This window comes from Lissotriton helveticus, chromosome 6 (genome assembly GCF_964261635.1).
Source record: "Lissotriton helveticus chromosome 6, aLisHel1.1, whole genome shotgun sequence".
In the NCBI taxonomy this organism is placed as follows: Eukaryota; Metazoa; Chordata; class Amphibia; order Caudata; family Salamandridae; genus Lissotriton; species Lissotriton helveticus.
Window position 1 is genome coordinate 1,954,140,039 of NC_136067.1, and position 14,358 is coordinate 1,954,154,396.

The 14,358-nt window shown below is 42.0% G+C and overlaps 1 protein-coding gene across 1 annotated transcript in view; it reads right to left on the reverse strand.

Moving 5' to 3' along the window:
* Positions 1-1,126: 1,126 nt before the first annotated feature.
* SLC35F6 (solute carrier family 35 member F6) overlaps positions 1,127-14,358 on the reverse strand; it is a 94,030-nt gene continuing 80,798 nt past the window's right edge. Inside the window, exons 5-6 of the mRNA XM_078649968.1 lie at positions 8,003-8,113; positions 1,127-1,986 (exon numbers count right to left, since the gene is read on the reverse strand). Coding sequence (XP_078506094.1) covers positions 1,508-1,986; positions 8,003-8,113 — 590 coding nt within the window. The 3' untranslated portion in view covers positions 1,127-1,507. The remainder of the gene's footprint in view (positions 1,987-8,002; positions 8,114-14,358) is intronic.

A 14,358-nucleotide genomic window follows, 5' to 3' on the forward strand; every position in this document is an offset into this window, starting at 1 on the left:
CACCATCACTCATATATTGGACTGTGCACCTGTATGCTTGTTCCTTTAGAAAACCAACCAATGAAGAACGTAAGCTTAAAAAAGGTGATTTCCCTCTACTTTTGAACGTTCAATTTTTTCAAAGAGCCCTTCTCTGGGAGCAGTCCAACAGGCACATACTATTTGTTGAGAAATGGAGAAGACTCAATTTCCCTGCATGTTTGGAACTTTTATGCATTTCCTTCAGATTGTGGACGTTTTGGAAATTTCACACAGATTTTCAAACACAACTTTTGTTGCCAGAAAGATTGGAATCCTAAGGCCCCCATTAGAAGTTAAGAGCTAAATTCTGATAACTGTGCAAACCTTTGTTTGCACAGGGATTGGAATTACGAGTTGTATTATAATAATCACACCCTTACAGTTTTCCCCTGATAAATTATGGCAGGCTAAACCTGCAGTAATGTATTGGGAGACAAGGCCTTTACAAAAGGCAAAACATGCTGATTTTTTTGTGTTAAAAACGAATCTGTTTGTTACACCCCACTTGTTTTTAAAAACTTGGAATACAATGGATTTACCACATGTGGGAAATATCTCAGCCTGCAGTAGCGGTATTTATCATTCCCAACCCTATTAAATCAAACTCGTAATGAAGGCTACTAAAGCAACAGAATGAAGGAAGAATTACTGGGGCCACCAAGGTTGGCCCTGCCTGAAGTTCTATTAAATGGCTTGTTCCCCTGCGGGCACGGATGTAGGTATTAATTTAGTTGAATTGTGGCTAGCCTGAGGAACAAACTGGGCTGAACAAGGGACACCTGAGAGTATGTTTTAGGATACCACCCGCAAGTTACTCTGTCACCCAGTTCAGGCTCCTTTCTAAATGTGGCAGGCAGTTATATGTTCTTAGGGCCACAAACAAGGAGGGAAAGTGAAGCAAGGTGTGGCAGGGCACAGAGACCCTGATATCAGGACTCAGAAAGATTGGAAAGATTGAGAGAAATGTGGGTGAGTGGTACAGATACCTTATCATGATGCACAAAAAGGGAGCTGAAAAGAAATATGTGACAGTGGCTTATCTTAGCTTGATTTCTAAAACGGATACATTTTTAAACCGAACAGGTGTAGAGTATGATGCAGTCTGTTAAGATTATTTCTGGTATTATAATGAGAAAAAGTAACATACATGTTTAGGGTCAGTTCTTCAAATTTCCCAAGACTTCCCTAGAGAATTCAAAATTTCAAGAGATTTTAACATTTTTCTGAGAACATTTACTGTCTCATCACCCGTGTTTCTAGGCTTCCCTTTAGCATTATTTATAGAGGTATATCTATTTTGTATTCAATGTCTTTTTTCAACATCATTTGAAATGTTTCTAAACAAAACGTGAAGACTTGCAAATTTGGGGATGAATTAAAATCCATAATCCAGGCTTCTCCCCTAAATGAAAACAGTCAGTATTCGTACAGTGATGGCAAAAAAGCACATTTTAGTAAAAAAGTGTTCTTCTAAAAACATAACAAACTATCGGCTCAAGATGTCCTTTTCTTCGTCGGTTCCCTCATTTATCGGAGTTCCATTGAGCAGCCTTTCTGTTTCCGCGCTGTCGCTCGACTCTTGGCGGCACATAAACCGCTTGTGCAGCCCGTTGTAGAGAGCCGCTCCCACCAAGAGGATGATGAAGCCCAAGATCTGCAGACCATGGAACTTCTCCCACCGCAGGGCCAGGCTGACAGCCCAGATGACCACTGTGCGCAGGCTGTCCAGCACCATCCGCGTGGTGGCGCTGATCTCCTTGGTGACGCTAATTCCGGCAAAGTTGAAGAAGGCGATGCTGCTGATGTTGCCCAACAAGGCCAGGATGATGAGTGGTTGGTGGCCCATTTGGCAGAAGGCATCCAGTGAATCCTCAAGGACTGGGCGGTCTCCCTTGCTGAAGCCCGGGGCTGGGATGTAGTACATGGGAATGAGAAGCAGGGTCAGGATGACAAACCCAAAGAACCCTACAAGACAAAAAAATATATATATTGTAGGTCAAGAGATGAGCTCATCGTGACAGCAGCAAGATATTGGGTCTGCCCATTGTAAAAGATCACACAAGCAAAGATTCACACATGCACACGGTGCACTACTTGAATGCAGGCTACATTCAGCTTCAGTGAAGAGGTCCACCTGCAATGTCCTGCCTAATGCACCGGATCTTAACGCACAGCGCTCTAAAAGTCATGTCAATCACAATGTTGTATACAGGGTCTGGTGTACCAAGGAACACCTTTGGGGTTCATCACATTTTGCATGATAGTCATCATTTTTAAAGGACAGAGTGAAATGATCTGGGGGCAGGATGGCTCCCTATTCTTCTGAGAGCCGAGTCACAACAGCCTTGAGTGGTTAGTAATAGTTTCTGGATTGTTTAAACTCGGATCTAACCCACACATCTGAACCGCACCACACCACCCTGGGTACACTGAGGAAGTCTCTAATGGTGTGGACAGGCATTAAAAAGAGAGTAGGGGTGGGACACCTTGCTCAGAAGTGGTCCCACCTTGAGTGGTGGGTGTAGTCAAACCTAAACAAGTGTAAAAAATGCACGGAAATTTGGTAGGCAGAAAAGAATGAACTTCAAAAAGCCTACATCCTTTAGCAGCTACATGGGAGCAGGGAATTTCCTCTGAGTCGGGACTGTTTGTTCACATGAAATGATTGCAGTGCTATTCACTTTGATTGCAAACTCTGCACAGAAGCTTCTCTGCACAGAAGCTCACAAATACACTGAAAGAGATTGGGAAAAGAGGGATAGGGGACCTAATGATTCCAAAAAAGTCAAACAAAGTGTCTAAAAAGAATGTAGAAAGGATGAAAATTGGAAAGAAAAACAGAAGTGAGAGAGGAACATGAAGAGAAAGTGTGTGAGAAAGAGTGGAAGGGAAGTAAAGAAGGAAGCAAAGAAAATGTACCCAGTAGGACCAATTATAGGAACAATTGCATAGAGAATGAGACAAGGAAAATAAAAATTAGAGAAGGAAGGAAAAAGAGGAAGACATTTCCTAGAAAGAAGAAACGTAGAAGTAAATAAATAAACCATCATATGGCAGTTTTGCATCACTTATTTTGCTGGCTTGTTGTGCTCGCTCTCGCGATACAATGCGGGGTACAGCTCAAAGTGGGGTATTTTATTTTTCTGGCTATTCCCTTGATTACATTACATAAAGGGCTGTAAGAACTGAAACCGCAATGGTAAAGTTGGAGACGATGCCCGATGCCACTGCAGCTGACAAATTTTCTTTGGCGCCCCTACCTTCTTAGCTAGGGGCGTGTCATGAGGAGAGTGGGACGTGTGGGTGGTGGAAAGCCTACTGTAATAGCCTAGGTGTAAATAATCTATTGCTAGGAGTACATTGATGTGAATCTGAAAAAACAGAACCAACGCCCAAAACTACGCCTTGCTACTGGGATATGTAACGACCTCTTTTAGATATCCCTGTTTCTCCATTTTTTAAAATGCTTTTATATTTTTTCATGTTTTATGTACTCTGAGGTCATACGTACAAATTTCAGGAAAAACAATTCCCAAATTATGATTTTCTGCGAATCACAATTAGGAAATTGTTATTCTTAATATATGAAACACATTGAGTTTCATTTAGCGATTCCTATTGGGTTGCAAATCGTCCTACCTCATGAATATTAATGATGCAGGTCACAGTTTGTCACCCATTAGGAAATGCAACCACCACAGGGTTTGTGACCTCCTGAGGTGAGCAGACCACCATGAGTGTGAATGATTTTTAGTACAGCAATCTTCTTCTTTTTTTTTATAAATGTAACACCCTTTTTCAAAGGAAAATGGGAGGCGTTTAAAAAAGAACCTTCCAGAAGAAGAGGCGGGGTAAATACAAGGGCACCAAGAAGCCGACAAGATGACTTGGCGGGTTCTTGCCTAGAAAGCGGCATGTGTAAGAAATTAAATCCAATTGCAGCAATTGTTGCCCTGACGAAACCAAAATGCCTCTTCATAGATCATGTCAGGATGGGTGAATGTGTAACTATGAGAATGATTCAAGAGTTGGGCCAATGTATAAATGACTGAGTGCATAAATGGATGGAAATAGTAAACAGACTGAGTACATGGAGGGGGAGACCATGAGGGCATGGGTGGACGTCTGCATGATGACTGAGAGGCTAGATGAATGAATGAAATGGACAAGGTCGTTGAGTGTGAGCAAGGGTTGTGTTGGTGCACGGGTAGGGAAAGGGCAGTGAAGGGAGCAAGCTGGTAGAAGGGACAGTGTAAGGGGTAGCAGTGTTGCATGGTTGACAGCATGACTCTATCAAAGGTGCTTGCATTGAGACATAGTTGGATGAATGTGTGAGTGAATATTTGAGAACATAGCCAGTTGGCTGCATGACTGGGTGATTGTATGGATGGAGGAATGGCTGAGTGCATTACACAATGAATGAGTGAGTGCATTGATGGATGAAGGAGTAAGTGCATGAGAATAAATGGAACCTCTTAGAAATGGTTTGATAGTCCAGGGACATGGGTGGTCATTAACGAGTTACATGGAAAGGCCATTCCACGACAGGCCATAGACAGCTCTGCTTGAACGAAGCTAGTGCTCCAAGTTTATAGATGGCCTCAACATCCTCCGAAATGCCACCATGATGCTGTGGGTCCCACAATTACGTCAGATATGGTAAGTCCAGGGTAAGTGGTGCTCAGTTCCAGGGTGGCTGCCAATAGCCCATCTCGTCAGTGACCCGTGATGTAAGCGAGTGCAGAGTACAACGGACAAGGTCATTGAGTGTGAGCAAAAGACTGATGGGACAGTAACTTAACCCAACAGAATTTTAAACCATGTATAAGGAAGAGTAGCCGTCTTTTGTCATTTAACTCAGATCTGGCACAATTAGCTAAGCGGCAGCACGCCTGGTCAATTACTGCCACGTACCAGCCAGGCATTGCGGCATCTCATACCTCCAGCATTTACGCTGTCCACTGGAAAACAAGATTTATGGCACTTAGGCTGAGGAGTGGCCTTTCCTCAACCATCAACCCAGGCGATGCCACCCTAGTGAGAGCGGATGGGGATACACCGATGAATCACTTGTGCACATGGTATGTCTCTGCCCAGCACTGCTTAATCACCCTACGACTTCCCTAAGAAGAGAATGGAAGAAACTGAGTGTTCATTAGTGCCGGCAGGCAGTAATAACCTGTCTAAACCTTGACAACATGGTCCTGAATGTTTTGTTTACAAGGTTTGTCATCTTGGCAGCTAGCATATTCAGCCAGCAGGGGGTATAAAAAAGTAGTCCTTGGTTAATCAATATTGAATGCAATTTTTAGGTAGTTGTATTTTTAAAGAGAAACTTACTGACAAAAAATCAGTCGAACTTTACTGTAATGTATAAGAAGTACATTGGTTGTTAAGAGACTTACACCAGCACTTTACCGAAACCATACCAACCGTATTAATGTAGAGCAGCTGAACGCTATTTTTGGGTAGTTTAATTTTTTAAGAGAAAGGTACTGACAAAAATCAGTTGCACTTTACTGTACAGTACAAGAAGTATATTGGTTGTTAAAAGACCTGCACTAGCACTTTAACAAAACCATATCAACCGTATTAATGAAGAGCATCTGAATATATTTTAACTTTTAGCCTATACAATGAAATTTATGTTAACCTCTTGGAATTATTTCTTTTTTATTGAAGATGAATGAATTTCTTTTTATTAAATTGCTATGTGTGATTATACGATAACAAATATTGTAAAGGTCTGTGAAAACAACTATAAACAATAAAGATTTACTTGTAAAAAACAGGAATTATCAACTTTAGCAAAGAAACAGTTGCACAGCTGAAGAATATTTAACTGCAGACTTCTGCTGGGTTCTCTTTTCTTTTATGTAGAGTTAATATAAGATTAGAAATATGTACATGAAGAACCTAGCGCCCCTCTATGACAAGCATCACCTAGAACAAAGAATTTATTGTAATGAAGAACAGAATATTTCAACTGTGTTTGCAAAGATATTGTAAATCCATCCAGAGTCTGCTGATTACAGACAATACCCAAAGGGTCTATGCGCCTTACAAATGCGCCAACTTAAAGATGGGCAGCAGGTCCATCCTCACAGTTATATAGATGTAATAAAAAAAAACTGGAACAATAGAATTTTGACCCACTAAATCCTTAAATCTAGGAGTACCAGCAGGTCTGTCTATCCGGTTTCCTTAATTTGGGAGCCGGGAGCTGGACATGGCAATCAATGCCCACGGAGCGGTTTTTGACGGTAGCATCAGGAGTTGCTTTTTTGATGAAAGATGTGAATATGGCCAGTTTGAAGTGTCTGTTTCTATTTTGATGCACATTTTGATGAGCTTGGGTAAAGACAGAGCAATATTATCAGTGGTTGTTGGTGGTTCAGATGTGATTGAGGAGCTAGTACAAAGCCCTGATGTTTTTTAGTGGAGTTTACAGTGACTCGTGTGAAAAGGAAGGGGCTAGGGGGTAGATGTATCAACATACACTTTTGCGATTTCTAAATTGCGATGTTTAAGGAATCGCTATTTAGAAATCGCAAAATGGAATGTATGTAGAAATTCGCTATTTTTTAGCGATTTCTTATTCTTCTTTATTTGCGAATTCGCAATTTGCGAATTCGCAATTAAGGAATAATTTCCCATTCATTCCTATGGGCCAGGAGGCCCATAGGAATGATTGTGAAATAATTCTCAATTTGCGAATCGCAATTTGCTAATCGCAAATTGAGAATAATTTCAAGGGTGCAGGGGTGTCTCAAGAACACCCTGCTGCACCCCTGAAATGTACATGTGTGTGCATATGGCGCACATACATGCCCTATGGGCATGTATGTGCGTCACATGCCACCTTCACAAATGCCAAATTGTGCATTTTTAAAAGAATTTGCAAATTACCACCAACTACAAGTTGGTGGTAATTTGCGATTTCTTAACCTAAATTCGCAATTCCAAAATGCTACATACATAGCATTTAAGGAATCGCAAAATTGCGATTCCTTAAATGCTTAAGCAAAATAAGGAATCGCAAATGTTTGCGATTCCTTATTTTGCGATTTTTTGTTACATGTCAAAACATGCAAAAAGACCATTCGCGATTCGCAAACGCCGGAATTCTGTGAATTCCGGCCTTTGCGAATCGCAAACGACTTGATACATCTACCATTAGATTATTGATTTCAGGATGCCTCGTTTTGCTACTTTCGACTATCAGTTGTCTTTTTTGTATGATGTCATTGCATTTCTGGTGATTGGCTCAATGGAGGTCAATGGAGTTTGACACAGTACTCTGTGGGTTGATGAATAACTTTGTGTTGATGACTAAGATGTTTTGGAAGAGTAGGTTTCTGGTATGGCCAAGGGCATAAGTAGGGTCTTTGGTCTGTGTGTAGTCCAATGTCTGTGTTAAGTTCATCAGCTTTTTCCAGGCTGTTATTGATTGGTGTAGTGTTAGTGTTGGGGTGAGCCTTTGTATTAGGGTTGGAGATGCATTATGATATTAAGAATATGCCCTTCAAATTCAAATTCTTGGATGGCTCTCAATATTTAATCAAAATGACCAACACTGACTTCCAAATACATAAATAAATCCAGCAACGTCATGAGTTCACCGAAAATACTGATGATTGTCTTCATTTCGCATTCAGTCTCAGAATATTATTTTTAAAAAGTGGTAATATTTACTGTTGCTGTGAAATATATGTCACAGACAAGTGTTTGAATATACTGGCATATGGGTAAGGGGATTTTTGGTTAACTCTACACTATCATATTACCAGATTAGCACTGGATGTATTTTTCATTTTTGTGTTTTTTAAATGTCTTTTTCACAGAATATTTGTGTCATGGCCTTTGCTTGCCTGAGACATTTTTGTGGGTTTCCTGTAGTTGATCAAATGGAATGCCTGGTACAAGTCAACTGAATCCAGAAGACCAGGAAGGTCCTTCTTTACGCCTACCATGCACCTACCTTCTGTTCCTACCGCTCGCAGAGGGTGGACATCATGCTTGGCCATAAACTTCTCTTCCAGGACCATCTGGATGGCTGCTATTATCTGTGCCATGATGATCAGGAGGTCACCTAAGAAAGGAAGGAGATGAATATAAGAAGCCAGCCCATCTTTGCCAACATCCTCAGATGCTGAGGCGAGCTGAAAAGACGCAAGCTGTGTTGTGCTGTGTAACATTTGCATCAAAACCCCCCAGCGCCTTGAGACCCTCACGGGTGAGCAGTCGTGCTTAACAAATACTGATTGATTGATTGAATAACTAGAGCTCTCATTTCTTTAGGGTCCACTTATGTCTAGCTCATCCACTTCACAAAGTTTCTTTAAATTCTGATACATACAGTCCTGTTTTATAATGAGGTAAAAACAGGACTACAACCCCTAGTATGTAACGTCAAAAAAACCTGGACTGGTTGAGGTACTCACATATAGAACCGTGAAACGTGAGAGCTCTGTAATAACAATCCTTCAGCTCGTGTACATTAGGAGAGTTCAATGCCTCTTTGTAAAACTACGTGTTATTGTCTCAGTTAATAACGATAACTTACTTTTATTTAAAAAATTCTGTGGATTTTCAGCCCAACCACCAAGCCCCCAAATCTATTGTGCACAGGTCTAGGGTACACGAAGCTGGATTTGGGCACGAACTTTAGCCTCTTTATGCACCTTTATCTGCCAGATTCTCAGATAACTTACGTGTGACATTGCTTTGCCTTATGTGCGCACTGTGAGTAACACATAATCGCAAGATCAGCCAGGCACTCATGTCGTACAATGGGAAACATTTCAGAAGTTACCCCCTTTTCTGCAATATTAGGCTCTAGCAATGGCCTTAAACAGTTTGGATGAACCCAAACTGCTTCTGTTACACTACTAACCAAATTTCCTTTTGAAATCTAATAATTCTGAAACACTTGTGTTGCCATAATAGAGAGTATGCAAATATTTCGAAGGTATGCCTTTAATTAATTAAAGACGTGACAATTTGGGCCTGATATATACTGAAGTACAAAAAAAATACCTCGACACAGACTGTGCAATGTATAATCCAAAACAATTATTTATTAATTTACCAGTTGTATATAGCGCTCAATCACTGTGAAGTATGTGGGAACTTTACATAGATCAATGCTGTCTTTATTGATGCAAGCAAGGAATGGGACCACGTGCAGAGAAGCAGCCTTGAACCAGCAGGAGATCACACTTACAGTCCCAGAATGCAACGCGTGCTTGGTAAGAACACAGCAATGCTAGGAACTGTCATGCGCGTACTACCCCTCCCTGTCTCACAGATACACACTGAGCTACAAACAAGGATTCAGTTTGAATGATATATACCTCCCTCACCGTAAAGGAACTTCTAATATGCTATTTTTCTGGAGAGCGCGTGCACCTACCTCGAATTCACAATAGCGAGCTTTAGCATTTTTCCTACCCTTACCTCAGCATCATGCATGTGTCAGCTGAAGGTACCCTTTGTGAGAAGAATTGAGACCCAGAGCCGGGCCCTGTGGTTGGACGGGCATACCATGTGCACGTCAGTGGCCATGACTACTGTATGGTTGCTGGGCTGTGGAGAGGTGGTGGTGGCGGTGGTGGAAACAATATGATTCCTGAGGAAGGGCAGGCTTTTTTACCCGGTCTGATGATCACCTGCAATCTGTTGCCCATCCACGAGAAGAAAACATAGTCCATGTGTGTACAGTACCTGTATTAGCCGGGTCTGGTGGCTTAGTGGACTAGTGTGCCCACTGTAGCGGCCTGTTTTTGTCCTTATACTCACAGATTCAAATTCCAGCGGGTCCACTCAGCCATTCATCCTTCTGAGGTCGATAAAATGAATGCCATTGAGTTGAGTAACAATAAACATCTATTATTCAGTGCCAAGAAACCCTTCTGGGTGAACGGATGCTTTACAAATACACGCCATGTTATGTGTAGAGAGTGCCTGCGGAGCATGTGTGACAAATGGCTGCAGCTACACACCATCCATTTTGCATTTGCTACTTTCTACTGGCAGCCAAGATAGAGGGTTGGAGGAAGCGCTCGGGCAGCAGATGGGAGTAGTCGAGCCTCCCTCTGAGCATTGCAGGGATCCTTTGTAATGGGTCGGACTTAGAAGTGTTAAGGGAAGGAGAAAGAGGACCGCTTTGAAGCTAGGGAGTTTTCTTCTGACCTTTTCTGACCCATTGTACTCTGATAGGGACAACCCCACAAGTTAGTAGGTAGTTAATTGGGGCAACCTCCTTGCCTGTCTGCTTTAGTTGTAGAATTCTGCTGAAGAAGATTGCCAGCTGCAAACCACTTTTCTGCTGACACCTGAGCACAAAGACTTTTGATAGACCAGCCTAGAGGAACAGCAAAAGGCAGGAACTGTCTGAAACTGGTCTCAGCACCAAATATTAGAATAAAAACCCACACTGTCTGCAACTTTGTATTGAAGATGGGGCAGAAACTTTCAGTCAATGTGGCAAGGTTTGCTTTGCCTGAATCTGGGGTCTCTACACCCGTGGTAACCATAATATTGTTGTCCTCCAGAGTTGGGGTAACTACAGCCACATCCCCTCACCAGATTCAGGACTAGTAAGCTGGGAAAGTTGATCCGTCTGCCAGGAAGATGCTGGTCTGCAGGAAAGGGGCTACGAAGTAGCCGAGGCAAGAAGAATCAATGTCACCGTTGAGACATGAGGAGACATCTGCATGTCTCTACCAAGGGTTGGATAAAAGACCCCTGACGTGTCCCCTCAGCATATGCCACTGCAGCCACACCTGAGGACAGAGTGGACATCACCAGGGTACGAGGTCAGTTGCAACCATCTACTGCCTAGAAGGAACAAGGCAATAAAGACATTTTGACTTCAGTCTACAGTTGTATTTCAAAGATCTCTACAAGTGGTGAGAGGAGATCAACACCAACAGAGAAGACTACAATAGCAAAAAGTAGTCACACTGTGGAGTGGACAAGCACAGGTGGCCAAAGAGCCCAGGTTTAGGTAACAGAAGGTTTACACCAGGGAGCCCACTCGACATTCTTAGCTGCTTCCACTCGAGGTGAAACCTGGTCCCAGATCAGGAAGAGGGGCTGGTTCCTGATTTCCACTGAGAAGTACCATGAGCTCTGGAGAGAAGAGCCTGACTACTGCCATTTAAATTATATAAGGCAATCTTATGTAAATGCTACAGCGTCAGTGTGCTATACTAAAACTGGTGACTGTACACGCCATTTAAAAATTTCAAAAAGAGTAAGACAGGGCTGCGCATTGGCCCCTTTCCTCTTCTCCTTATACATAAATGGGGTTAAGAAGGCACTTATAGTGGCCACTAGGGATGTTCCCATCTTCGAAAACCAGATGTTACCAATACTGTCTTATGCCGTCGACGCTGTTTTAATCGCAAGAACAGGGGTTGGGCTACAAAAGCTTATAACAGAGTATGTCTCTTTTATGGACTCATGAAGCCTAAAACGAAATCAAGAAAAGTCCTTTATAATCATAGCTGGCAGCGCTAAAAGAGACAAAGTCCCATATTTTAGCACAGATACAGGGAAAATTGAGCTTGTAGAGAATTTTCCTTACCTGGGTATTCTTTTTGACAAAGATGTGTCATGGGTAAAATTGATGGAAGGAAGAAGGCTGGTGATGGAGAGGGGTATTATGGCCATAAAAACCTTTGCAAAGAAATTGGGTGCCAAACCCTTATTGCCATTAAAAACCATATATCAGGCCAGAGTAAAAGCGGCAGTGACTTACGGTGCTGGGGTATGGGGCACGGTTACATCTACACCACTACGAACTTTAGAAAATACATTTTTTAAATCAGTAGTGGGTCTCCCCTCTTCTTTTCCAAATGGTATTCTACATACGGAATTGGCCCTCCCCTATATATCAGAATACATACATCTAGCCCCGCTCCTCCTATGGCACTCTATATGGAGGAGAGATACAGTACCCTTGACCCAAATGGTAATAAGGAACTGTATAACGATGGATAACTGGAAAAGGTCAAAGTGGCTAAGTTACGTTGAGTCAGTCTTATAAGAGATAGGGCTCCACTAACTTTTTAAAGACCCCCTGGCATGCAAGAAGGTGTCGAAGCAGAAAGTCATCAGCATGTTTATGTTAAAGGCTGAATACAAGCACAGGGAAATTTATCAGGAGAAATCCACAGTACAGGTTTATCACCGTAACCCGCAGCCCAGGGTGGGAGACTTTTCCTACCTAGCCAACATAAACAGTGCACGCCATAGATTTATACTGCTAAGATTTCACACTAATTTAATTCCCTTAATGCTTGGTTATCCAGAAAAAACATATAACCATTCCAACTTAATCATGTGCCTGTGTGATAATTTATCACCACAATCTGAATTGCATATAGTCCTATTCTGTGGGCTTTATGAGAGCGAAATTAAGGCATACCTAAAGCCAATTCTAATGAAAATGGGACACAAGCAGTGCCGGGTAGCATTATTCTATCTAAAAACACTACCCGATCCCTTGGTTTGGTACTCTGTAGCAACATTCTTATGGGCCTGTATGAAGAAAAGGAAGGGGTTGATATTTAGCCCATTAAACTGATTGTAAATTTTAATGAATTAATATCCGAGAAATTAATTGTATCTTTTATTATGTTTTTTCTTTTTTAATGCATGCATTCTCATCTTATTCTAGGATCATGAAGAAAATGTTTGAAATCTTAATGATAATATTTTTGTAACAATATTTTTATTAATGTATTTATTATGTGTGCTTTTATGGTCATTTCTAATATGATCAAATAAAGATGATGATGATGATGATGACTACTGCCATTGTAGACATAGGTTTTGGGATAGCTTGCAAGCAAACAAGACAGGATATGATGCAAGAGTGGGTTGGATTATGGTGGACACTGTGCAGAGGTAGGCCCTGCTGTAAGAGTCTGAATTCTGGAAAAAAGTCTGAGGTCCTCATTTAGAGATTGGCAGATGCGTCAATCTTCTAAAAGCGGTGGATGCTCCTTCTGTCGAAAGCAGACTCTTCCCATTTAGAGGTGGGAGAAGCTCAAGTATTATGTTGGCCCTTCACTGGCTCCAGGTGGACAAGAGGATTACGTTTAAATCCCAATGCCTTGCCTATAAAGCACAACATGGCGCCGGGCCTCTATTCCTGAGGACTCATCTGAAATGGTATGCTCCGTCTAGAAGTCTAAGATCCACATACTGCAAAGTTCTGCAAACACCCAGGTTTGAGAAAGCACGCTTGGGCGGAAGAAGCTTCCTGTTAGGGACAATCAAGACATGGAACCTACTGCCTTTCGCCATAAAGAGTAGCCCCAAGTTTCTATCTTACAGAAAGGCGCTGAAAACCTGGCTCTTTTCCAACTAACAGGATCTGCACACTATTCTGGCAACCTTACTTGACCCACCTGTCTGCAGTGCCAAGACGCCCCTAGGCAATCGTGCCCTTTACAAATGTACCAATCTAATCAATCAAATCATAGATAGCCTCTATTGTTTATTTCAGTTTCTGAATCTCATAACCCACTGTTATGACATAGCAACAGTTGATACCCACTGATGCTGCATCATAAAGGACCTTCCAAGCCAGGCTGTCACGCATCCCAGAGAGCCGGTTAGTGCAGCTCTGCTTGCATCCTTTGGATGGGAGCAGAAAGCGCTGCTGCAGGAGGGAAAGGAAGGCAGGGAAGGTGGTGAGGGTTGGTCAAGGGTGGCAGGTAATTGTATTTCTCTTTGGGACAGGCATACTTAACAGGCCCCATGTTATGTATGGTTCCTCCAATACTTCTCTGTCACTGTGTAGCAGTTGATAGCAGAGGCTGATGATTTTGGGCGCCATACATAACATAAAGTTTCAGATGTGTAAAAAGGGAATTATGGGCTTCTGAGTAACATTAGTGTTCTGAGTGACATCATAGACAACTCGAGCTTTGCTCTCATTGTCTATTTGATGATACTCCGATCCCCTTGGTAAAGAGCATCCCTGTAATTCACTGTTACCCATCTATAATTCTATATGTTATGTATGGCTCCCCCATTACTCCTCTGTCACTCCGTAACAGTTGAAAGCAGGTGCATGTGATTTTGGGGTCCTTACATAACATCAAGTTATAGATGGGTGAAAAGTGAAGTACAGGTTTCTGAGTGACATTGGATTTTTAAGTGACATCACAGACAACTGGAGCTTTCTCTCGTTGTCTATGTGACGTCACTCAGAACCCCTCAGGGAAAACATCCCCAATTCCTTGTTCCCCATCTATAATTCTATTTCTAACCTGGCACAATAGTGCCTTAGTGCCTTATTAACCTGTTGCGGTCAGT